At 37.8% G+C, this 26,546-nt stretch overlaps 1 protein-coding gene across 1 annotated transcript in view; it reads left to right on the top strand.

The window, feature by feature from the left end:
* Nucleotides 1-26,546, top strand: part of ARSK (arylsulfatase family member K) — a 43,025-nt gene that overhangs the window by 2,055 nt on the left and 14,424 nt on the right. Inside the window, exons 2-5 of the mRNA XM_027100590.1 lie at nucleotides 5,975-6,104; nucleotides 12,279-12,438; nucleotides 22,917-23,199; nucleotides 26,307-26,478. Of these exons, the coding sequence (XP_026956391.1) occupies nucleotides 5,975-6,104; nucleotides 12,279-12,438; nucleotides 22,917-23,199; nucleotides 26,307-26,478 (745 nt within the window). The remainder of the gene's footprint in view (nucleotides 1-5,974; nucleotides 6,105-12,278; nucleotides 12,439-22,916; nucleotides 23,200-26,306; nucleotides 26,479-26,546) is intronic.

Below are 26,546 nucleotides of genomic sequence, written 5' to 3'. Positions count from 1 at the left end.
TGAGAAGCCGGCACACTGCAATGAAGAGTAACCCCTGCTCACCGCAACTAGAGAAAGCCCACGCACAGCAACCAAGACCCAACACAGCCATAAATAAATAAATTAATTTTAAAAAATGTATTTAAAAACAAAGAACATCTGCAAAAAATCCACAGCTAATGTTATACTTAACTATAAAAGACAATGTTTTCTCCCAAAGATCAGGAACAAGACAAGCCTTTCTGTTCTCACTATGTTTATTGCAATTATGCTGGAGGTTTTAGACAGGAAATTAGACAAGAAAATGAAATAAAAGTCATCTAGATTAGAAAGGAAAAATTAAAAGTATCTCTATTTGCACCTAACATAACCTTGTTTAAAGAAAATCCTAGGGAATCTACTACAAAATCCTAGAACTAATAAGTTAGTCTAGCAAGGCTGTAGGATGTAAGATCAATATACAAAAATCAGTTGTATTTTTATACACTTGATTGATGAACAAACTGAAAGTAAAATTAAGAAAACAATTCAATTTAAAATAGCATCCAGGGACTTCCCTGGTGGTCCAGTGGCTAAGAGTCCATGCTCCCAATGCAGGGGGCCCGGGGTCAATCCCTGGTCAGGGAACTAGATCCCACACGCTGCAACTAAAGATCCTGCACGCAGCAACGAGGATCCCACATGCTGCAACTAAGACCTGGCACAGCCAAATAAATAAATAAATATTTTTTAAAAGTAAAAATAAAATAGCATCCAAAAAATGAAATACTTAGGATTAAATCTAACCAAAGAAGTTCAATTCTTGTACTGAAATCAGATTTAATATTGTTAATATAGTAATAATCATCAAATTGATCTACAGATTCAATGCAATCTCTATAAAAATCCCTATGACGTTTTTGCAGAAACAGAGAAACCCATCTTAAAAGTCACGTGGATATTCAAGGGACCCAGAATACCTGAGAACAAAATTGGAGGACTTAAACTTTCTACTTTGAGAACTTACCATAAACTACAGTAATCAAGATGGTGTTTTACTGGCATAACAATAGATAGACATATAAATCAACAGAATAGAATTGAAAGTAGAGAAATAAACTCTCAGGTTTATAGTCAGTTGGTTTTTCAGTAAGGGTGCAAAGACCATTTAATGGGGAAAGAATAGTCTTTTCAACAGATAATGCTGGGAAAACTGACTATCCACATGCAAAATGCCTCACACCATTTTCAAAAAGTAACTCAAAATGAATTGATGAATGAAACATAAAAGCTAAAATTATAAAACCCTTAGAAGAAAATATAGGGGCAAATCTTTGTGACTCTGGATTAGGCAATTAAAAACTGGGCAAAGGATCTGAAAAGACAGTTCTCCAAAGAAGATATGCAAATGGTCAATAAGCACATGAAAAGATAGTCAACATCATTAGTCATTAGGGAAATGCAAATCAAAACCACAATGAGATACCAATTCACACCCACTAAGACGACTATAATCAAAAAGAGACAATAGGGCTTACCTGGTGGCCCAGTGGTTAAGAGTCCGCCTGCCAATGCAGGGGACACGGGTTACGAGCCCTGGTCTGGGAAGATCCCACATGCCTAGAGCCCTGGTCTGGGAAGATCCCACATGCCACGGAGCAACTAAGCCTGTGTGCCAAAACTACTGAGCCTGCGCTCTAGAGCCCACGAGCCACAACTACTGAGCCCACGTGCCACAACTACTGAAGCCTGCGTGCCTACAGCCCATGCTCCACAACAAGAGAAGCCACCGCAATGAGAAGCCCGCGCACCACAACGAAGAGTAGCCCCCACTCACTGCAACTAGAGAAAGCCCGCGCGCAGCAATGAAAACTCAACGCAGCCAAAAATAAATAAATAAATTTATTAAGAAAAATAAAAGGAGACAATAACTAGGGTCACGAGAATATGGGAGAACTGCAACACTCATACGCTACTGGTGGGAATGTAAATGGTGCAGCCACTTTGGAAAACAGTTTAGCAATTCCTAAAATGCTAAACGTGAGTTACCATATGATCCAGCAATCCACTTCGAGGTATATATCCAAGAGAAATAAAAACATATGTCCACACAAAAACTTGTACATGAATGTTAATACTGACAAAAATTGAAAACAACCCAAATATACATCAGCTGGTAAATGGATAAATAAAATTTAGTAATATTATTCGACAATAAAAAAAACAAATGCAGTACTGATAACATGCTGCAGTGTGGATGAACCTAGAAATTGTTATGCTAAGAGAAAGAAGCTACTCACAAAGGGCCACATATTGTATGATTCCGTTTGTCCAGAGAAAGCAAATCTACAGAGACAGAAAGTAGAGACAGGTCAGCAATTACCTAGGGTTTGGGAAAATGGGAGGATTACCAGGTGGTGGCTAAGGGATACAAGGAATACATGATGGAAATGTTCTAAAATTGATTATGGTGATGGTTGCACAACTCTCTGAATATACTAAAAAACACTGAATTGTACAAACTAAATGGGTTTTATGATGTGTGAATTACATCTTAAATCCTTTTTTAAAAAAGAGAAAATAAGCACCTCTGCCTGGGTCTTAAAGGGCACAAGCATCCTCTCTGCCTCCCTCCTTCCACCCCTGCACCTGCATTGTTCTTAGTTTGGGTGAGGTTTCAGGAGTGGGAGGTGGGCACAGGACTGTATACCAGAGTCTAGTGAGGATCTCATTCAGTCTGGTGAACAGATCTGAAAAGCATGCTCTTAACAGTCTTGCTTGATAATACATCTAGACAGTTGAAGTTACTGTTACATTCTTTCATTAGAATGATGTCTTGAAATCTAAACTTCACTGGTTTTCCCTGGCCCAGAATGATGAGGAACTGAGAACCAAGTCATGGTTCTAGAAGGAGCAATCCAGATCACAAAATCATATCTACACAAAAAGCTCATCCATCCCAAGGGGGAAAATGCCTGGACCCACGAGAGTCCAGAATAATAGCAAAATTCAGAAATTAAGGCAATTGGTATCATTATTGTCACTTGTATGCAGAAAGCCAATTAGTGGGCCTCTTTTTCTTTTTTAAATGCCCACTGTTAGAGTACTGTAATTGTTTTGAACTGTAGGAATGACCTTGAGAAAATTGAAATGGGCTATTGTTAAATGATGGAAGTTATTCTGAAAGCCATTCTGTAAGATTTCCTCTCCCAACTAAATGTGATAGAATTATAGTTTGACCTATGACTGACTATCCATTGTGAACCACAGTACCACACTATGGAAGACTTAACTTTCTCTGTGTTTTTATCAGCTAACCATGTTAAGATCCATTTCAGTTCAGAATTAATTATTACGTGGACCACCTCCCATTGATACCATGAGCAGTGGTACCAGTTTTAGTCTATTTTTTAAAGTATTTGCTAGTGTGTAAAAACTACATGAAGTTAAAAAACCAAAACTTCTAGAAATGTTTAATATTTTCTCTAATAATATAGTAATTTTGATCTTTGTTTAGAGTATTGGTATGCTTTTGACATTGAGAATATGTGTAGCATAATTTAAATATTTTCTAAGAACCTAATCAAATACAAATCTTTCCACTGATGTACTTAATCCAGGTTTATTAAGCTTTGCAAAAATACACTGTTGAATTTTGAACATATTAAATTTGCCTTTTGTAAATTGAACAGCTCTGGATTAAAGACTCGTTTCATTTAATTCACTAAATATTGTGGGGTGCCTTATATATCTTAGGCGTGGACCACCTTTCACACATTCCACGTTAGAAACTTCCCCAAGTGAGGCAGTTATCCCCTCTGCCATTTGCTATCCCTGCTGCTCTGCACTTTAAAGATCCCTGCTTTCTAGCCTGCTTTCAATGCAGATGAAGTCCTTGTACCAGTCATAGAAATGAGCCAAGAAATTGCTAACATGAGTTATAGATATGCTGCTGTAGCCATTTGCAGTGGTCATTACACCCATTTGAACCTAGCCTGCAGGACTTGGAGTCCAAGCCTCACTGTTTGAATCATTGCAGTGCTTCTGCCACATGACTATGTGCTGCATCCCTCCAGCTAGATGAACCTGAGTGGCTGGGTTGTCTAGAGTGGCCAGTGGCCACAAATGGTTATTATCCCCCATATCCAAAAGATTGTAGGAATAATACATCTAGGCATTTGGGATTTACGAGGATGTTTCTGAGAGTTTGAATTTATGAATTTAACAAAATTCTTATGCACTTTTGTCTTAGGCTCCCTAGCTCATCATTCAGGAAGCTAAGTTTGCTTAGCATTCAGCGATTACTCCTGCTAGAAGTGGTATTTATTTCAACATACAAGCATGCTCTAATATTCCCCATCTTTAAAAAAACCTGACCTTAATCCCACATTTATCCTCCAGCTAACTCTCTCTAACATCCATCCCATTTTTCTGTTTCGCTTTGCAAAAACAACTACTTAGAAGAGGTTTTTTCACCATGTCACCTCCCATTCTCTTTTCCCTGTCTGCTTTAGGTGTCCATCCCTACAACTCCATTGGAAGTGCTCTTGTCAGCGTCACCAACTATCTCCATCCTACTAATAACAGTGTGCATTTTCTGGCCTTCTTTTACACACCCTCTCAACACAGCTATTACCCTTTCTTGACACACTGTCTTCTCTCAGCTTTCATGAGACTCAGTCTACTGATATCTTCCTCCCTCACTGGCCATTCTTTCTCAGTTTCCCATGCTGCCTTCTCCTCTTATTCGGGACTCCTCAGGGTTCCTTTCTTTCCTCTCTTTTCACTCTCTCCCTTAAAGGAGTCTTAAAGGAGTCAGTCTCACACTTTTCAATACCATGAATATGTTAAAGACTTATTTCACCAGGATAAAATTCTCTGAGCTCCAGATTCCTGTCTGTACCCTACAGCCTAATTTATATATCCATTTGGAAATCTCAGACATCTCAAAGATTTATGTATATGCCGTATTTTGGATTGGTTCACTTTTAAACTGTTTATTTACAATTACATTGAAAACATACAATAGATATAACTCCAGGACTGGAACATCCTTTTTTCTCTTTTCACTCTTTACCAAGAAGAGTTCTTCAATTCCCAATTCGATTCCAAAATACGTATCTCCAACCCAAACATCTCTTCCAATCTTCAGGCTCATTTCTCTAGCTGCTTAGTTGTTATCTCCACTTAAGTCCTGAAGGTATCTCTAACTTTACATGTCCCTTAAGTTATTTGAATGGCTGATTGTTCTCATTCTTTAGGTCTCACTTCCCAGAGAAGCCTTCCCTGTATCAAAGTAGGTCTCCCTTGTTATTCTGTATCTTAGGTTTTTCTCAAAGCACATATCACAGTAACTTGTAATTACTCTTAGTTTATTTACGAGTATGTTTTTTGCCTCCCCTACTAGACTGTAAGCTTCATGAGGCCAGGGACTCCGTTTTTATTCACCATTGTATCTCTAGATCTTTCACAGTGCCTGGCACATACTAAATACTCAATAAACATTGGTTCACTCAGTCCATCATCCCCCAAAAAGAAACCTTCCAGGAAGTTCCTTTAATTTATTTACTATATTCAAATGGATCCAAATGTCACACCACAGGGCTTCCCTGGTGGCGCAGTGGTTGAGAGTCCGCCTGCCGATGCAGGGGACACAGGTTCGTGCCCCGGTTCGGGAAGATCCCACATGCCGCGGAGCGGCTGGGCCCGTGAGCCATGGCCGCTGGGCCTGCGCGTCCGGAGCCTGTGCTCTGCAACGGGAGAGGCCACAACAGTGAGAGGCCCGCGTACTGCAAAAAAAAAAAAAAAAAAAACACACACACAAATGTCACACTACATTGAATTCTCAATATTATGAATCAGAGAATGATAAGAGTTTCTCTACCCGTTTTTATCTTTTGAGGGTTCTTAGGATCATACTGAAGTCTTTTGCTATTTGTGAATTTTATGGTTAAAATTAAAGGAAATTATTTTCTTTTGTGATGTAATCAATGGTAATTAAATTTCTTTATTCCAGGATGGAAGGCTAACATTTTATCCAGGGAGTCAGGTAGTGAAACTTCCTTTTATCAGCTTCATGAAAGCACATGGCACGTCCTTTCTGAATGCCTACACAAACTCTCCGATCTGCTGCCCATCACGCGCAGGTATGAGCATGCTTTAACATTACTGGAAGTGGTCCCATGCTGAAAATGTTTTCACAATTTAAAAAATTATACCCCCAAATAGGATAGTAAGTCTCATTTGGCATCTAATAAAAAAATTTTAATATATGTGATGTGTGTTATAAGGTATGTATTGGGTATTGGGGTTTTTTAAGAATAGGAATTTTATCACCTAAATTGGTATTTAGTTCAAGTATTATTGTTTCATTTCCCTTAGGATTGGTGACAAAAAATCTTTTGACTATCCAGGCAAATTAGGAAATGCTCATATTTCCTTGAAGAGTTCTATTTCCAAAGAAATTTTTTAGTAAGAGATAGGGAGCTGGGAGGAGACTTCAAAGTATACCACAAAGTCGTTAGAACTTTTCAGATATATCTGGATTTTTCTGTATTATTTCAGATTACATATTTTTTCTCTTCAGTTTCAATTCACTTCTATCCCAAATTTAATTGTTCACTTTTATTACAGTAATTTAACAAATAGGCATAGTTTTAATGGCAAAATAACAGTGATATTAAGCCATGACTAACTGAAAAATCGGGGAAAATTGACATTTTTATAAATTCTATTGTCTGATAGAGTTGTTTTCTTTCTCCTCTAATTTATGATTGTTTGCTTTGGAACTCATAAATAGCACCCAACAATCTTCTTTTGTCCATAAGTTCCTGACATCATATTCTCTGTGATTTGAGTCACAAGTTCTTTCACCTACATTTTCAGCACCATCAACTATATAATCACCAATGATTAAAGGAAACCTAAACTCTATTTTAAATATTTCAATAGTGAAGGACCAGGTATATTAAAAACACGTTTGTTAATTTTTTTATTCTTTATTGAGCAAGTGGAATGAGCAATGGACCAGGGTGAGGTGATGTCTGGATTCCAATCCTCAATGGACCACGTCAAGCAAGTCCCTCAGTTTCTTTATCTACAGAACGCTGTATGTGCTGTGTCCCTCACAGTGTTGTTCCCAGCATCAAATGAGATAATGGATTTTAAAAAGTGCTCAATGAACTCTAAAGGTTTCAAAAATGTTAGGTGATGGTTTTTCTGGAAGAAGTATATTTTGGAGAGTTTGAACAAGGAGAAGGAATAATAGTAATAAAAACTAACATTTATTGCATTCTTACTATGTGCCTGGCAATGTAACTGCCTTACATGTCTTAATTTATATAATTCCCCACATTTTCACAAAGTAGATATTGTTATTATCCCCATTTTGCAGATGAAAACTAAAGTACTGAAAGGTTAAATAACTTATCAAAGGTCACTCAGTAACTAGCATCATTGGGATTCAAAGCCGGGTAATGCCCCATTCCACTCCTCAAAAAGAAAGCATTTTGTTAGATGAGAAAAGGATTCAACCCTGCCATGTGTGTACACAGAAAAGGGAAAAGGAAAGGGATTTCTTTCCAGTTTTACTGAGATGTAATTGACATATAACACTGTATTAGTTTAAGGTATACACCATATTCTAGAGAAAATAAGAACATTTCCATGAGTTGAACCAGTCAGATTAGGCTTATGTGCATCCACATAACACTTCTGGCAATCTGTCCCCAATATACAGCCATAATGCTACCTCCCAAAAAACCAACAATGAGGTAACTACCAAAGCTAAGCTCCAAACACTGGGGCCTTATTAACACTTGTGTCCCCAACAGCAACATAACTGCTGAACACATGATAAATGCCATAGTCAACCCGCAATCGGTAAGGACCTGCTATCTGCATGATCACCAGGTTTTCAGAATCTGAAACAGACATTTTAGGAAATAATTATAACAATTAATGAAAGCAGGTATGAAGTTAAGTTTTTATTCTTTATTGAGCAAGTGGATTGAGATAACATAAAGAAAAACTCCACACTCTATCTGCACAAAGCAGAGGAGGCTAAAGTACTGAAGGGATGCTTATACTGAATTATAAAGGCACACAGGTAGACAAGGTGATAAATCAGATAAGACACAGCAAATACACTAAGATGCAACATCTCTTCACTAAAAATTTCATTTGGTCTCAATCAGCAATCTAGGTTAGTACACATAAGTAATCACACATTTGCTACTGACTAGTTCCTCATCTTTGCTTTCTATTTTTTCATTTACTTGTATATTCTTCTGTTTCTGTCATCAGTGTCTTAAAGTTTTTCGTGTACAGATCTTTCATCTCCTTGGTTAAATTTATTCGTTAGTATTTTATTCTTTTTTATACAATCGTAAATGGATTTTTTTGGGTAATTTTTTCTGGTAGTTCATCATTAGTATATAGAAATGCAACTGATTTTTGCATATTGATTTTATATCCTGCAACTTTACTAAACATATTGATTAGTTCTAACAGTTTTTTGGTAAAGTCTTTTTGGTTTTCTATATATAATATCATGTTTCTGCAAATAGGGACAATTTTACTTATTCTTTTCTGATTTGGATGCCTTTTATTTCTTTTTCTTGCTTAACTGCTCAGGCTAGGATTTCTAGAACTGTGTTGAATAAGAGTGCTGAGAGTGGGCACCCTTGTCTCGTTCCTGATCTTAGAGGAAAAACTTTTAGCTTTTTACCATTGAATATGATGTTAGCTGTGGGCTTCTATATATTCCTTCTATACCCAGTTTTTCAAGAGTTTTTTTTTAATTGGAGTATAGTTGCTTCACAATGTTGTGTTAGTTTCTGCTGTACAAGGAAGTGAATCAGCTATATGTATACATATATCCCCTCCCTCTTGGACCTTCCTCCCACTCCTCCCCCATTCCACCTATCTACATCATCACAGAGCACTGAGCTGAGCTCCCTGTGCTATACAGCAGGTTCCCACTAGCTATCTTTTTTACACATGGTAGTGTATATATGTCAATCCTAATCTCTCAATTAATCCCACATGAATGAATGCTAAAATTTGTCAAAGGCTTTTTCTGCATCTATTGAGATGATCATATTTTTTTTTATCCCTCATTTTGCTAATGTGGTATATCACATTGATAGATTTGCAGATGTTGAACCATCTTTGCCTTCCTGGAGTAAATCCCAATTGATCATGATGTACGATTCTTTCAAAGTATTGTTAAATTAGGTCTGCTAATATTTTGTTGAGAATTTTTGCATCTATGTTCATCACAGATCTTGGCCTATAATTTCCTTTTCTTGTAGTGTCCTTGTCTTGTTTTGCTATCATGGTATTGCTGGCCTCATGAGTTTGGAAATGTTTCCTCATCTTCTCTTTTCTGGAAGAGTTTGAGAAGGATTGTTTTCTTTTTTAAATGTACCTCTTTGGCTTATTCTTTAAAATTTGTTTAATTAATTTATTTTTGGCTGTGTTGGGTCTTCGTTGCTGCACGTGGGCTTTCTCTAGTTGTGTCCAGCGGGGGTTACTCTTCGTTGAGTTGTGCAGGCTTCTCATTGTGGTGGCTTCTCTTGTTGAGGAGCACGGGCTCTAGGCACACAGGCTTCAGTAGTTGTGGCTCGTGGGCTCTAGAGCACAGGCTCAGGAGTTGTGGAGCACAGGCTTAGTTGCTCTGCGGCATGTGGGATCTTCCTGGATCAGGGATCAAATCCGCGTCCCCTGCATTGGCAGGCGGATTCTTAACCACTGCACCACCAGGGAAGCCCCAGAAGGATTAGTTTTAATTCTGCTTTAAATGTTTGATAGGATGCACCAGTGAAGCCATCTGGTCCTGGACATTTCTTCATTGGGAGGTTTTTGATTACCGATTCAATCTCCTTACTCATAATTGGTCTGTTCAGCTTTTCTATTTCTTCATGATTCAATCTTGGTAGGTTTTACATTTCTAGGAACGTATCCAATTCTTGCAATTTGTTAGTATAATTGTTCATGGTAGTTAGTCTCTTATGATCCTTTGTCTTTCTGTGGTTATCAGTTGTAATGTCTCCTCTTTAATTCCTAATTTTATTTGAGTCCCCTTGTTTTTTCCTTGGAAAGTCTAACTAAGGATTTGTCCATTTTATTTAAGAAAAAAAACAACTCTTAGTTTTTTTGTTTGTTTGTTTGGCTGCATCTTAGTTGTGGCACGTGGTGTCTTCACTGGAGGCGTGTGGGATTTTCGTTGTGGCACGAGCTCTTTGTCTTGGCACGCGGGCTTCTCTCTAGTTGTGGTGTGCAGGATTTTCTCTCTCTGGTTGTGGCGTGCAGGGTCCAGGGTGCATGGGCTCTACAGTTTGCGGCATGCAGGCTCTCTCATTGAGGTGCACGAGCTCAGTAGTTGTGGCTCACGGGCTTAGTTGCCCCGCAGCATGTGGGATCTTAGTTCCCTGACCAGGGATCAAAACCGCATCCCCTGCATTGTAAGGCGGATTCTTTACCACAAGGGAAGCCCCAACAACTCTTAGTTTTATTGATCTTTTCTATTGTCTTTTTAGTCTCTATTTATTTCCACTCTGATCTTTGTTATTTCCTTTCTTCTACTAACTTTGGGCTTAGTTTGTTCTTCTTTTCCTAGATCCTTGAGATATAAAGTTAGGTTGTTTATTTGAGCTATTTCTTTTTTATAATGTAGGCACTTAAAGTTGTGAACTTCCCTCTTAGAACTGCTTTTTCTGCATGCCATTTGTTTTGCTATGTTGTATTTCTATTTTCATTTGTCTCAAGATATTTTTTTGACCTCTCTTTTGATTTCTTCTTTGGCCCATTGGTTGTTCAGGAACATGTTGTTTAAACTCCATATATTTGTCAATTTTCCAGTTTTCTTCTTATAACTGATTCTAGTTTCATATCATTGTGGTCAGAAAAGATGCTTGATATGATTTCAGTCTTTTTAAATTTATGAAGACTTGTTTTGTGTCCTAACATATGACCTTCCTGGAGAATGTTCCATGTGCACTTGAGAAGAATGTACTTTCTTTTGCTTTTGGATGGAATGTACTGAAAATCTTAATTCCATCTGTTCTAACATGTAGGTTAAATCCAGTGTTTCCTTATTGGTTTTCTGTCTGGAAGATCTATCTGCTGTTGAAGTACCCTAGTATTATTGTATTGCTATCTATTTCTCCCTTTAGGTATGTTAATATTTGAAAAAAAAAAAAGATTTATTGACTAAACAATGATAGCTGTAGAAAATGAGAGAGAAAACATAGAACATGTAAGTTTTTTGTGGCAAGCCAGTATATAGACAAGAAATAGGGAAAAGCCTTGAGGATTTTTGGGAAATGAGATCTGTACTTCATTTGACCAACTTGGAAAATTAACCAACAAATACTTAGTGATTATTTTTATGACTCAAGTCAGACAAGCTTTATATTTAATTCCATTTATTTACCTTAAACAACTTAACCTGTAAGCCAGGGGTCCCCAACCCCCGGGCCACAGACCGGTACTGGTCTGTGACCTGTTAGGAATTGGGCTGCACAGCAGGTGAGTGGTGGATGAGCAAGCGAAGCTTCATCTGTATTTACAGCCACCCCACATCGCTTGCATTACCACCTGCGCTCCACCTCCTGTCAGATCAGCAGCTGCATTAGATTCTCATAGGAGTGTGAACCCTACTGTGAACTGCGCATGTGAGGGGTCTAGGTTGTGCAATCCTTACGAGAATCTAATGCCTGATGAGCTGAGGTGGAGCTGAGGCGGTGATGCTAGTGCTGGGGAGTGGCTGCAAATGCAGATTATCATTAGCAGAGAGGTTTGACTAAACAGAGACCATAATAAATCAATTGCTTGAAGACATATCAAAACCCTATCAGTGAGTGGCAAGTGAAAACAAGCTCAGGGTTCCCACTGATTCTGCATTATGGTGAGTTGTATAATTATTTCATTATATATTACAATGTAATAATAATAGAAATAAAGTGCACAATGAATGTAATGCACTTGAATCATCCCAAAACCATCCCCCCCTCCCCAGTCTGCAGAAAAATTGTCTTCTACGAAACTGGTCCTTGGTGCCAAAAAGGTTGGGGACCGCTGCTGCAAGCCTTAGAGACTCACCTGTAAAATGGAAATAGTAATTCATTTCAGTTTTCCCCTTGATAAAACGAGGTAACAATCAAAAATGTTAGGTAAAACACTTAATGCAGATATATCTTGTTGCAGAGCACAAGCTCTAAACTAGTAGTCAGTCTCTTTTCTCTCGGTATAATTGTCTTAATCATTAAAACGAATTGTTAAGCTTTATTTACACTGATCCCATTTTTTTCCCCCAGCAATGTGGAGTGGCCTCTTCACTCACTTAACAGAATCTTGGAATAACTTTAAGGGCTTAGATCCAAATTATACAACATGGATGGATGTCATGGAGAAGCATGGCTACCGAACACAAAAATTTGGAAAACTGGACTATATTTCAGGGCATCACTCCATCAGGTAAAAAATAAAATAAAAATGATTCTAACAGGCAGCCCACTGCTATAATACATACATGTACCCTTTTTGACTTCTTTTATTTCTCCACAAAGGTGAATGTAAATCTCTTAATCCCTAGATTGTGTTAATTTGGCTAAATCTTTAGCTTTGTTTAATCTTCTTAAAATATTGAAATTATATGCTAGTAATTTTGTTTTTCTTAAACATTAAAGGTCTATAAAATTGTTTAGTCCCTGATTTATTTTGATTTAGTTATACAATGGCTACTTTATTACTCACTTTACAATTTGTTCTAAAGACCATAATCTTCTTGCTACTTGCTTTTTTCAGTTCTCCCCAACTTTATTCTATTGTAACTTTTTTTTTCTTTCATTTTACTCAGTCCTCGAAAATTAGGCAACTAAGCATAGGGAATAAGAGTAGAGATCTAGAATCAGATTGTCTACTTTTGAATCCTAGTTTCTCTGTTTACTACTAACTTGTAGTATAATCTTGGGAATATTATCTAAGCTAACTGAAGTTTAATTTCTTTGTTGTGAGCATTAAATGAAATAATATGTGCTCATTTCACGAAGTTTCACCAGTTTCTCTTTAAAATCCTTCTACTTTTTTGGAAAGTAAGGTTAATCCAAAGTAAGATACAACTATTCATATTATCCTATTTGAAATTGTTTTCTTTCTTTGTTTTCTCAGTCAGTCCAATAATAAAAAGAATCTAAGGTTGAATGCCTTGTATTGCATATCACTATCACTCTCTGTGTGAGATGGTTAAAATATGATCTGAGTTTTATTCCTCAGTGGGATAATAATTCTTGGAGGGCACAGACCCTGTTTCTCTTTCTCACTACTTTATTCCCACTTCCAACGTAGTGCCTGTACGTTGTAGGTACACAATTAAATATTTGTTTAATGAATGAATGAACGGAATAAAAAGTTACAACTTATTATTTGATAAACATTGATATTCTATCTCACCTGGGTTAAAAGGAAAAGAGCCACTTAAACGTTGACATTTGGGAAATCAAAGATGGTTTTCAGTATAATAATTGCTGTAGCATATTTTCACTTTACTTACTGTCTCACCTGAGCTTAGGAAGCTTAAATAAGCTATCAAGACTATTTGTATTAGTGCTATATGTACCCACATAGTCATTTGACTGACAGATAGGTCAAGGCTGCTGTTAATAGCATGTCTGCAAAGGTTATATGAATTACAGCACGTTATCTTTCAGATTTTTCTGTGCAAGTTTAAAGATGGGTCTCAGAAAAAAAAGGTCTCTCAATATCAAATAGATGAATTCAATGTTTTTGATAGACTGACTCTCAAAACACGTTTTTATAACTTTGAGCTACCTTTACCACTGAAATTAGCCATTTTTGAACCTGTTTATATTTTCAGCCAGAATTACAAGTCCCTTTAGTTTACTACTACAATTCTCCATCTGTATTTTTTTCAACATCAAATGATGCTTTCTTCTTTTACCAGTTTAAGGACATAGTCCAGCTGTGTGTCCCTTACCATATATACTATGCTGCACCAGACTGGGAACTTTAAGGGCTACACGCTTGTTTCTTCCAGACAACTGTTAAACAAGTGCTGGTGGTACTACTCATTAAGATGCCACTTACCGGCGTCCCTGGTGGTGCAGTGGTTAAGAATCCACCTGCCAATGCAGGGGACATGGGTTCAAGCCCTGATCCGGGAAGATCCCACATGCTGCGGAGCAACTAAGCCTGTGAGCCACAACTACTGAGCCCACGTGCCGCATCTACTGAAGCCCGCGCGCTCTAGAGCCTGTGCTCCACAACAAGAGAAGCCACCGCAATAAGCCTGCGCACCACAACGAAGAGTAGCCCCCGCTCACTGCAACTAGAGAAAGCCCGTGCACAGCAACGAAGACCCAACACAGCCAAAAATAATAAATAAATTTATTTTTTTAAAAAATGCCACTTACTAACAACTATAAGACCAGGGTAAGTTATTTATCTACTCAGGATCCCAGTTTAATCAAATTAGCTTACTCTAGATGACTCTAAAGATTCTTCCTGGGCTTCCCTAGTGGCGCAGTGGTTGAGAGTCTGCCTGCCGATGCAGGGGACACGGGTTCGTGCCCTGGTCCAGGAGGATCCCACATGCCATGGAGCGGCTGGGCTCGTGAGCCATGGCCGCTGAGCCTGCGCGTCCAGAGCCTGTGCTCCACAACAGGAGAGGCCACAACAGTGAGAGGCCCGTGTACCACAAAAACAAACAAACAAAAAACCCACACAAAGCATTGTAGCACTATTTACAATAGCCAGGACATGGAACCAACCTAAATGTCCATCAACAGATGAATGGATAAGGAAGATATGGCACATATATACAATGGAATATTACTCAGCCATAAAAAGAAACGAAATTGAGTTATTTGTAGTGAGGTGGATGGACCTAGAGTCTGTCATACAGAGTGAAGTAAGTCAGCAAGAGAAAAACAAATACCGTATGCTAACACATATATATGGAATCTAAAAAAAAAGAAAAATAGTACTGATGAACCTAGTTGCAGAGCAGGAATAAAGAGGTAAGACATAGAGAATGGACTTGAGGATGTGGGGTGGGAGGGTGAAGCTGGGGCAAAGTGAGAGTAGCATTAACATATATACACTACCGAATGTAAAATAGTTGGCTGGTGGGAAGCAGCAGCATAGCACAGGGAGATCCACTCAGTGCTTTGAGATGACCTAGAGGGGTGGCATAGGAAGGATGGGAGGGAGGCTCAAGAGGGAGGGGAGATGGGGACATGTGTATGCATATGGCTGTTTCACTTTGGTGTGCAACAGAAACTAACACAGTATTGTGAAGCAATTATACTCCAATAAAGATTAAAAAAGAAAAAAAAGGCACAAAGGGAAATCCTGCCTCCTCTCCCCGCTCCCCCCACCAAGGGCAAGTGGTTTGGAAAACATGTCATATCCACGACTTGGCTGTCTTAGTTGCACCATGTCCAGTAACTCACTGAGCTAACTTGCCAAGTTTTAGTTACCTAAGAGATTTTAAATAATTCACACATGTCATTCATACCTCCATTACCATGAAAGTTAACCAGTTTAAATGAATTTCTTTGATCAAAGTGACCTAGAGAATAATGATGTCTATCATTATTAGGCTCTTACTACCTACTAGGCACTGCATTAGGTTTAAGGTAAAATATTTCCAAAAAGTCACTATGTATCTTCGTAGGCTTGGTAGAGTCATATATTCAGAAGCATACATTGAACACTTAATATCTATTAGTAGGTAAAGGAACAATTTGCAGATTTACCAAAAGACTAATTATGCAGTGAAAAGGAATTTGGATTATCCGTCTAAGAACAGAGGCTGTACTTATACTAATCTCAGGAGATGGAACTGGGAATAATTCTGATTCTTTTTTTTATTATTTTATTTATTTTTGGCTGTGTTGGGTCTTTGTTGCTGTGCTCGGGCTTTCTGTAATTGCAGCGAGCGGGGGCTACTCTTTGTTGAGGTGCATGGGCCTCTCACTGTGGTGGCTTCTCTTGTTGCGGAGCACGGGCTCTAGGCGCACGGGCTTCAGTAGTTGTGGCTCGCGGGCTCTAGAGCGCAGGCTCAGTAGTTGTGGCTTGCGAGCCTAGATGCTCTGCGGCATGTGGGATCTTCCCAGACCAGGGTTCAAACCCGTGTCCCCTGCATTGGCAGGTGGATTCCCAACCACTGCCCCAGCAGGGAAGCCCAATAATTCTGATTCTAATACAACTTTAAGGACCTCAGTTGCAGGAGTTAGGAAAACTTTATCCTGGTTCTCTGTCATTAACATAATTTATGAGTTGCTTGTCTCCTCTCTGGGTCTTTTCTCAGCTACATCATTTCCAACTAGAACTTTGACCTGCATGACGCTTTTTGACTCAAACTCCATCTCCTTTTAGTGACGTTCTCTACCTTATAGCTGCATTCTAGGTAATTGCCAGTCACCTGTTTTTCCTTTCCAAATTCAAATTCTGTAAACAAGGATGATAGGCCCAACACATATTTCATCCCAGACTCCATCATAATCACTGACCAGGTTAAGGACCCAAGGATCTGGTCCTTAGGTTGGGTGCGCACCCCTGGCCAGTGGACAGGATAGGAGAAGAGTTAAATCCTACACAGTGTGGTCATCTGGGTCACCTCTTCGGCAAGGGCTATGGACATGGTAACATATTCAATGCAGTGACTGTTTGGTTAATTACTAATGAAAGATTTACTGGGGGATAATCCACCCACTTTATCTTTCAGATATAATGACATTTTGTCCAGGTTGTATTTTCTGTATAATACTGAAAAGCAAAAGCTTACAAAAAATTTTAAATGTTAGAGTTGCTTAAGTTGATATATTAAATTACTTTAAAAGTGTAAGAAGAATCTTCCCCTTATGCGATGTAAAAGAAGTCAATGTGATCTAAACCATTAGAGTTATAATCATAACCAAACTATTTCATCACAATTGCTTTTTCCACAAGGTAGCAAATGGGCCTTTATTTTTTAAAGTATAGTAGTAGGAGTTTATGCCTGAGTGCATATGAGGAGGTAGTATCATTTTGGTAGCTAAGGGAGTCACCTCAAGTTCAGCCTAGCACAATGCCTTGTACATGGTAGACATTCAATAACTCTTTCTTGAATTAAATCAAAAAGCCTGCCTTTATTTAAAACCAAACTGCAGCAAATACTCTGTTAAGGGCTACAGTCACTGTCACCTAGAACTCAAAAGTTTTAAATATTGATGTTCCAACAGTGATGAATTCACTAGCAGGCTAGGAAATGGCTAAATGGGAGTTCATAACCTGAAGTCCATGAAACCCCTGAGTACCCCCACACACACTCATGCAAAACAAACCTTTTGTTTGAAATTTATTTACTATTATATAATTTTATAATATATAATTGCATAAATATATTTACAATAAATATATAATAAAATATAAGACACAGAATGAATAACAATTGTTATTCATTCAATTAAAACAGACTTTTTGTGAGTGATCATATATGTAAAGATAGATGACAGCCTTGTGAGTCCCTTAAAAAACAGTGTGTTTCTCAGCTTTGAGGAAAGAACATTTAATGGGAATGAATATGGATTCCATTTTCTCTTACCGAATTTATCAGGCCGATAGTGAAATTTGCAAGGGCATGATTCAGAACTGTAATTTTTCCATGCAAGAGACTTATCTGAGACACATTAGCTGTTAAAGTCCCATCGAGAACAATGATTCTTTGTGTGAAAGGGATCCATTTGCACATAACTCTTAAAGTCTGAGATAGTTGAATTATTTAGTAATCTTAGGAAGCTGAAGGTTTAAGTCGACGCTCCTAATTCATTTTGAAAGAAAACTGTTATGTTCTCATCAATTTTAATGTATGATACTTTTTCAAATGTTATAGTCCCTATGTAAATTCACCTGGTGCTACCTGTGAGCTGATTGTCTCCAATACTGCAGCAGTGGAGTTCAGCACATTGGCACAGAAAACCCACAAAGCAATGGCATAGATACAAATTTATGCAATAATTCGTTGCTAACATGTTAGTTTTATATGCCATTTATATTAGGAGGAGATTTTGCTTTTAAAAAGAATAAAATTGCTGATTGCTGGATAGTGCATTTAGCCATTTTCTGGAATCGATCCAAGGTAGAATAATTCTCCTATTCATGGGCTACTGTGGAAGCTATTTTAATGATCTTCTCTAAAAATTGAGGCTTTTTTGCATAAAAATTCTTACACTGTTATGTGGAGTGGTGCATCTCAAAATGTAACATGCATGCAGATCACCTGGGCGTCTTATTAAATGCCCTTCCCAATTCAGTGGGTCTGGGATGGGGCTCTAGATTCTGCATATTTAACAAGCTCTCAGGTGATGCTGATGCTGCTTGAAATAGCAAAGATATAAGGAACTGGACCTCAGAGAGAGGTAAGACAAGGTATAGCCAATTGTGAATGCCTTTATCAGAAACATGTGGTTACTTTTGTGTCCCTTTGAGAAGAGAAGCCTCTCTTACATTTCTACAAAGAGGTAAAGTAAACCTTGGACCACTTAGGAGGGGCACTTAGTATATATGCACAAAATGACACAGTGAAGCCTAAGTTTATAGAGAACAATTTCCTTTGAGATAGGGGTACTCCACATCCAAACTCCCACCTGAGGCTTCGTTATAGTGGTCTCCGCCACTGTACACTCATGAGAGCAGGAGAGTGAAAAAGTCAAAAAATGATGTCTTACTATCTTTATGACAATAGTTTTGACCTTGTGGACCTCCTGAAAGCCTCTCGGGTACGTCCCAGAGATCCCTGTGCCACACTTTGAGAAATGCTGGCATATAGGAAACTATACAGTGTATGTTTGTGTCTATTTGCAAGTAACAGGGTAAATTTATAATGAGAGGAGCCAATGAATCAAAGTATCTAAACCACAGGTAGTTTTGGTTCCTCCCCATTAACACAAGCCCTTGTTTATTGTCCTGATTGAAGCCGTACTCTTAATATTTCAGACAAAGTACATAGAAATGGAATGGAAAGAAATTTATTCAAAATACCCCTGTGACCAACTAATTAGAAAGGTTATATTTGGAGGAGGTTATATAGCAAGTAATGGTGGGTAGCGGGTAGGGGAAGACAACACTGAACAGTAATAAAAAGTAGGTCTAAGCACATGGTCAAAAGATAATGTTTCCTGGTGCAACAGTTTGACCTGGTTAAAGAGGGATGGAGGGCTTCCCTGGTGGCACAGTGGTTGAGAGTCCGCCTGCCGATGCAGGGGACATGGGTTCGTGCCCCGGTCTGGGAAGATCCCACATGCTGCGGAGCAGCTGGGCCCGTGGGCCATGGCCGCTGAGCCTGCGCTTCCGGAGCCTGTGCTCCGCAACGGGAGAGGCCACAACAGTGAGAGGTCCACGTACCGCAAAAAAAAAAAAAAGAAAGAAAAAAGGGATGGAGACATTCGTTGTTTAGTAGAGAGAATTATAATTTTAAGTTATCTTTCTGTCACAGTAATTGTCATCGACTATGAGGCTGCATATTCACATTCTCTTTCCCGATTTTCCTCATTAGTGTTACTGGCCAGGAGAAATTTGGGCTGGGAAAAGGGACTTTGAGCTGAGAATTGCAGCTCCTGGAGCACCTACTGCTTATACTACATACACTTAACAATGGCCCAGGAGGATTGGGTTGGCCCAGGGAGTAGTGAGAGTAGAAGAGAGAATCATCATTGATTATAACTATTAATATGTACTGAATATCTAAAAAGTGCTAAATGTTTTTGAGTTATAACGAAGTAAATTTTAATTTTACACTTAGGCACAATGCTTGAACATGGGTCAGCTAATCAAAGTATTACCCTCTTGATCAGCTAGCTTACTCAAGATTCTTGGAATAGCCAGAAAGAGTTAAAAGGGAAAATTATGAGAGGCACCTTTACCTTCAACCATAATCCTGTTTCTGCTGCCCCAGTAATGCCGAAAGCATTTGTTATACTCTACTTCACTACCAGCAGTTATGGCAATCATGCCAAAAGCCCACACACTCAGGAACAGACAAAAGAAGATGCCACTAAGAAAGAAGGGTAAATCACGTGTTATTTAGTGAGAGGACAAAAGTGAAACTAAGTTTGAAATTAGCCATAATGGTAAGACCAGGCCAAAATTAAGTTGATTTGAGCCTTTTTACCCTTAAGGGAACCAACCTGGGCTAAAAGAATCTCAGAAACAAAGAATTTAAAAAAAAAAAAAACAAAGAAAGGAAAGGGGCATAACCTTGCCAGAAAGATTAAATGAAATCACACTTACTCATTGCTGTGGCAAAAGATGGTAATCTGGGGCTTCCCTGGTGGTGCAGTGGTTGGGAGTCCACCTGCAGATGCAGGGGACACGGGTTCGTGCCCCGGTCCGGGAAGATCCCATATGCCGCGGAGCAGCGGGGCCCGTGAGCCATGGCCCCTGAGCCTGTGCGTCCGGAGCCTGTGCTCTGCAACGGGAGAGGCCGCAGCAGTGAGAGGCCCGCGTACCGCAAAAAAAAAAAAAAGATGGTAATCTGGGTTCAATATAGCCATCTTTCAAGGCAAGATCTTTCCTTGAGATATTCTAGACTCACTCATGACTGCCTTGTAAGGTGAACTGAGTAGTTTGGTTAGCACAGTCAGAACAATAGTCTATACTTGAGTTAATCCAAAGCCTGGTAAAGGCTCTGATCACCAATTAGGGTTTCTGCACCCAATTCCATTGTGTGGGGTGGTTTCCACACACTACCAACTCTCTGGACACCAAGTGGATGTCCTTCAATTCAACTGAACTCCACAGGTTAAGGGCCCAGTCCTACAAGACTGCCCTCACTCCCCCACTTCAGATGCAAATCACAAGTCCAGGTTGTCACCTATGATTCTGACTGACCAGCTATAAAATCAGAGGGTCCCATGACCTCTTCCTTGGGTTCAATTAATTTGCTAGAGTGGCTCACAGAACTCGGTGAAACATTTCACTTACTAGACTACCAGTTTATTATAAAAGGCTATAACTCAGGAACAGCCAAATGGAAGAGATGCATGGGGAAAGGGCATGATGCTTCCCTACCCTCACCTAAGGCGGTGCCACTCTCCCACCCCTCCCCAGTCCGCTCCTTTTCTGGGTTTTATAGAGGCTTCATTACGCAGGAATGATTGATTAAATCATTGACCACTGGTGATTGAACTCAATTTCCATTCCCTCTCCAGCCTCCTCCTTCCCCGGAGATCAGTGGGGTGGGACTAAAAGTTTCAGCCCTCTAATCTCTCCTTTGGTTCTGGCAACCAGCCCAAAAGTAACCTCATTAACATAACAAAAGACACCTTTGTGTCTTTCACTTAGAAAATCTGAGGATTTTAGGAACTCTGGACCAGAATCAGGGAAGAAGACCAAATGTATATTTTTTTATTATAAATCACAATATCACACCGGACAACTAGTTAGGTTGTATTACAAGCTTTCTTGTAATTTTCTTGCTTCCTGCAATAATTTCTCAGCCATATTTTCCCACGTAACACTTCTTCGTTGAAAAGAAAGCACTTTGGTTCCTAAACATCCTGTGTGAATCTCAGTAACCTATTTCTGCTTATCACAAAATCCTAGAGCTCTACCGCAAGTACTGCTGGTGTGATAAACCCCTAGCATCTCACTCCTCTGCAGTAGCTCCGATAATAGCCACATGTAGTTCTCTCATTCAGCAGTGACTTAAGCAACATTTACATTGTTTGGTAGTATGATAAATTTTACAAAACTTACGATTTTAGGATTTTCTATTTGTTAGAATTAATTAAAATCTGTTAGATGCAATTCTGCTGAGATTCTAGTTTTCATTGTTTTTATCAAAATATATTGAATATCAACTATGAAAAATTATATTTTTATTATGGTTGCTTAAATTTATTTACCTGTCTTCAAAAGGCAGATAAAAGTTCTACTTAGTTCATCTATAAGCCATTAGTCATTTTGTGTGGTTTGAAACTTCCCTTATATGGAGTATTATGTTTTAATATAAAATAGTCTTTATTTTCATGTGGGTATCTGAATTTTTTAAGCTCTTTTCTTAATTGATAGGGCACTTCAGAGGTGTTTGCCTCAACCAAAACACAAAAACAGGCTTCTTAGAAATGTCCAAGAGTTCTTCCTAAACAATTATGCCAACTAAAAATACTTACATAATATGAGGATATATGTATATGTATAGCTGATTCACTTTGTTATACATCAGAAACTAACACAACATTGTAAAGCAATTATACTCCAATAAAGATGTTAAAAAAAATACATACATTATTGAGGAAAAAGTAGTGGTACTACTACATACTTCTGAAGCCGTTAGATAAAATATTTAGAGAAATTTAATTGATCAAATCATTTAGCTTTTAAATTACCAGCTAAAGAAAATACATCTAGAAATTTGCATCACCATTAGCTTAGCATAAATCATAGTCAAAATTGTTCTTATAATGAGAAAAGATATAGCTGAAAGCAATGTAAAACCTGAGACTTCAGAAACACGTAAGGTACACATGGGAGGTAAGATTTTTCTAAATATAAAGACAATGATAGGAGGAAATTATTGTAGCTTTGGTTAGAAATACTATCTCTCTTATTCTGACAGAAAAAAAGACAAAATGCTAAAAAATTCAAAAGAAATACTAGGAATTTGAAATATTTATTTTACTAAATATTTTATTATGAGAAAAAAGTAACCTTTGTAAATAATGTCTTAGTTTTAAAGAACACATAGGTGAATATTTGATTCTTGTTATTTTTTTCTTGGTTTTTGAATTTGCAATGCTCAGTACCTTAATAAGATCTAGTATAGTCAGTCTGAACATTTACATGACTGAGTCTAAAAATGGTTTTCCATATTGCTCTCTTTTATTTATTCTTAGTCAGTTTTTAAAACTTCTAAAATACCTTACAGTATACCTGTCTTTTTGCCCCCTCAGCAATCGTGTGGAAGCCTGGACAAGAGATGTTGCTTTCTTACTCAGACAAGAAGGCCGGCCTATGGTTAACCTTGTCCCTAAAAAGACTAAAGTAAGAGTGATGGAAGGGGACTGGAAGAATACAGATAGAGCAGTAAATTGGTTAAGAAAGGAAGCAATTAATTACACTCAACCATTTGTTCTGTACTTGGGATTAAATTTGCCACACCCATATCCTTCACCATCTTCAGGAGAAAATTTTGGATCTTCAACGTTTCACACATCTCTTTATTGGCTTAAAAAAGTAGGTATACTGTGTGGGCTCAGAGGTAAAAGCTAACATTTTATCTGTATATTATTGGTGTTTGCTCACTGTTTCTTTTATTATTTTTAAAGAAAAATTTGAAAATTGCATAGTCACATTAAATCAAACTTGACCAATAACTGGTTGACAGAAACTAAAGGGACAATTTTACAAAAATATAATGTGTTAAAACTCAGAACCTACTTCTAAGTTGAATACATTTGCATATAATATGTCTATTAAAAAAAAAACTAAACTAAAAGATACTCTCTTAGGAGTCCAGGCAGTCCTCACTTTGCATGCTTCAGGAGCGTAAAAATGACTGTGCAAGCTGAAACTGTATAAAGAGATCTTAATAATCAATTGGGAAAATGACCGTTTTTCTAGAACTCTAAAAACATTTGTCAAAACATTAAAAACTCTTCTTTTGGGTTATAAACGTATAGGGAAATGACAAAATAGTAAAACTAATGTTTATTTAATGCACTGTAATTGAAAACACTAGAAACATTAAGAATTAAAGTGTTTTGATTTTTTTGTAAAAAAAAGAATCAAGAATAGTTTGAACAGTGCTTGCCTTCTCATTGTGTAACTTAAGATACAAAGCAAGCATCTTCTCTGTGTCTCAAGAAATTGTCATATTCCTTTCTAAATTTGGATCACCTTCCAACATTTTACCCTTTGCACTTTCAATGTCATAATATATTCCTGAGAGTTCCTATAATGTGAAGATTTTTACTAGTGTCACTTCCTCTAGGACATGTTCATCTTTTTCTTCATAACGACCTTCCTTACTTATATCTATGTTTTCACTAAGTTCCTCTGGCTGTATATCTTGAGTGTATCAAATGGTGGCAGTGTCAGCATTCCCAGGTCAGCTATTTCTTCTGTAACTCCAGTTAACATTTGATTCAGGGACTTCCCTGGTGGTCCAGTGGTCAAGACTTCGCATTCCAATGCAGGGCGTGCAGGTTTGATCCCCGGTCAGGGAGCTAAGATCCCACATGCCTTGCGGCCAAAAAACCAAAACATAAAACAGAAGCAATATAATAACAAATTCAATAAAGACTTTTAAAATGGTCCACATCAAAAAAATCCTTAAAAATTTTTTTTGATTCAAATTTTACTTGCAGTGTTATCACTTTTTATTTCTTAACTGTATGTTCATCTTTGTTGATCAATTTCCTCTTTTGAGTATCCATTTTTATATCACATGGATTTATCACTGGGAGACGAGGCAGCATACCTACACACCTTTGCAGTCTGTTTATGTACTAAATAAAAGATGTGCAGTGATCAAACACAGACAAACTTTGAAAGAAATGACAATTAGTCACTGACTGTGATACACATATGTAATCTACATGGTGATGTAGAGACTAAAGAACTAGCAGCATATGAATGTGAAAGTTTGTACTTTATGCAATAACTCTCAGTTAATATACCTGGGTAATGATGACAAATTTATATGATAATAGAGCAGTCAGAGTCAGGCATACAAACTGAAGTCGAGCAGCCATTGAGGATCTGGTTTCAGACACGTCTCTGCACCACTGAAAACTTGAACTTTCTTTGAACTGTACCAGGCCCAGGGACACCACCAGCTGTATTCAGAACAACACCTGCCAGCTGCAGCCTTACGGTCTCAAGGTCTCCCCTTGTAACTATGCAAACATTTCAGACCCCAAACAACCTAAGCCTCCTTACTTCTCATCAACTCCAATTATAATTCTTGATAAACAACTCATGTGACTAACTGTGGCCCTGCAGCTTTTTCCCTTTATAAGCCTCTCCCGTTGTATAGTCCTATGGAACACTGCAAAGTGCTTCCTGAATCCATGTCTCTTGGGCTTCAGTCCTAACAAACCCCATATAAACACATTTTTATTTCAGTGAGGTCTCCATTTCTGAAATTTTGGTTAACAGTAATTAAAATTTGAACCCTGTTGTTGGGGAACTGGTGCTATTTAACTAAGCTGTGGTAACTGATATCCGTGCATACCTGAACCATGTAAAGCGAGGACTGCCTGTGTTTTGAAGTGTGTCACCTTAAATCAAATTTAAGTTACTTTAAAACCTCTATCCAGAAACACTATGTAGTGCACCCTATTTTAAAGGAAACAGTGTTGAAGTTTTAGATACTTCATGTCTTCTTAAAAAGTTCCTTATTTACAAAACAGAAGTAGAGTTGCAGATACAGAAAACAAACTTATGGTTACCGGGGGTAAGTGGGGGAGGGATAAATTGGGAGACGGGGATTGACATCTACACACTACTGTATATAAAATAGATAACTAATAAGGACCTACAGTATAGCATAGGGAACTCTACTCAATACTCTGTAATGGCCTATATGGAAAAAAAATCTAAAAAAAGAGTGTATATATGTATAACTGATTCATTTTGCTGTACAGCAGAAACTAACTACATTGTAAATCAACTATACTCCAATAAAAATTTTAAGATATAAATAAATTAAATTAAAAGTTCCAACTGGCTCTATCTTAAAAAACTTGTCAGGAATCAGTACTAGCCTAATGAAAGGAGTCAAATAATTTAAGTAGATATTTGAGTTTATTAAAGCTACATGACTAGAAGATATGTATGACCTAAGTCTAGTCTTAATGGTTTTCACCAAAACTGTAAGCATTTATATGTATTAAAAAGTTGTATTTGTTCTTAACAAACATTTGGCTATCTCACTAGATATTGGCATTTTTACTAGTGAACTACTGGGAAAAAGGAGTCTAGATTCTTAGGTTACTGATTCTGAAGTTCTGAATTGATCACACAACTATATTAAAGTGATTAGATACTTATGGATTAGAATACTGCCTAATATAGCTCATGCTTTTCATTGACATATATAATCTTTAAAATAATTTCACAGCTGTCTTACTATATATACAGATATTGATATATACCTTTTGTTGTTACTGGGAATACTAACAATCTGTTCCTAATTTATGTATTTGATTTACTATTTTCTTTACATAATTCACAACCATGCTTTTCTACTAACCTAAGTAATAAAACTTTGTCTAGTTTACCATATATTCTTGTTGGAAGGGAGGAATATTACAACTTTGTTTTTCTCCCCTTTTTAGGTGTCCTATGATGCCATCAAAATCCCAAAGTGGTCACCTCTGTCAGAAATGCACCCTATAGATTATTACTCTTCTTATACCAAAAACTGCACTGGGAAGTTTACAGAAAAAGAAATTAAGGATATTAGAGCATTTTATTACGCTATGTGTGCTGAGACAGATGCTATGCTTGGTAAGTGGTATAATTCAAAAGCAATCACATGAGGAAAAAGTAAAATATTTTTCCAACAAACTGTGATT

This window comes from Aethalodelphis obliquidens, unplaced genomic scaffold, assembly GCF_003676395.1.
Source record: "Aethalodelphis obliquidens isolate GAN/ISIS:26980383/991018 unplaced genomic scaffold, ASM367639v1 scaffold4, whole genome shotgun sequence".
In the NCBI taxonomy this organism is placed as follows: domain Eukaryota; kingdom Metazoa; phylum Chordata; class Mammalia; order Artiodactyla; family Delphinidae; genus Aethalodelphis; species Aethalodelphis obliquidens.
This window is presented reverse-complemented; position numbering and strand designations above follow the sequence as displayed.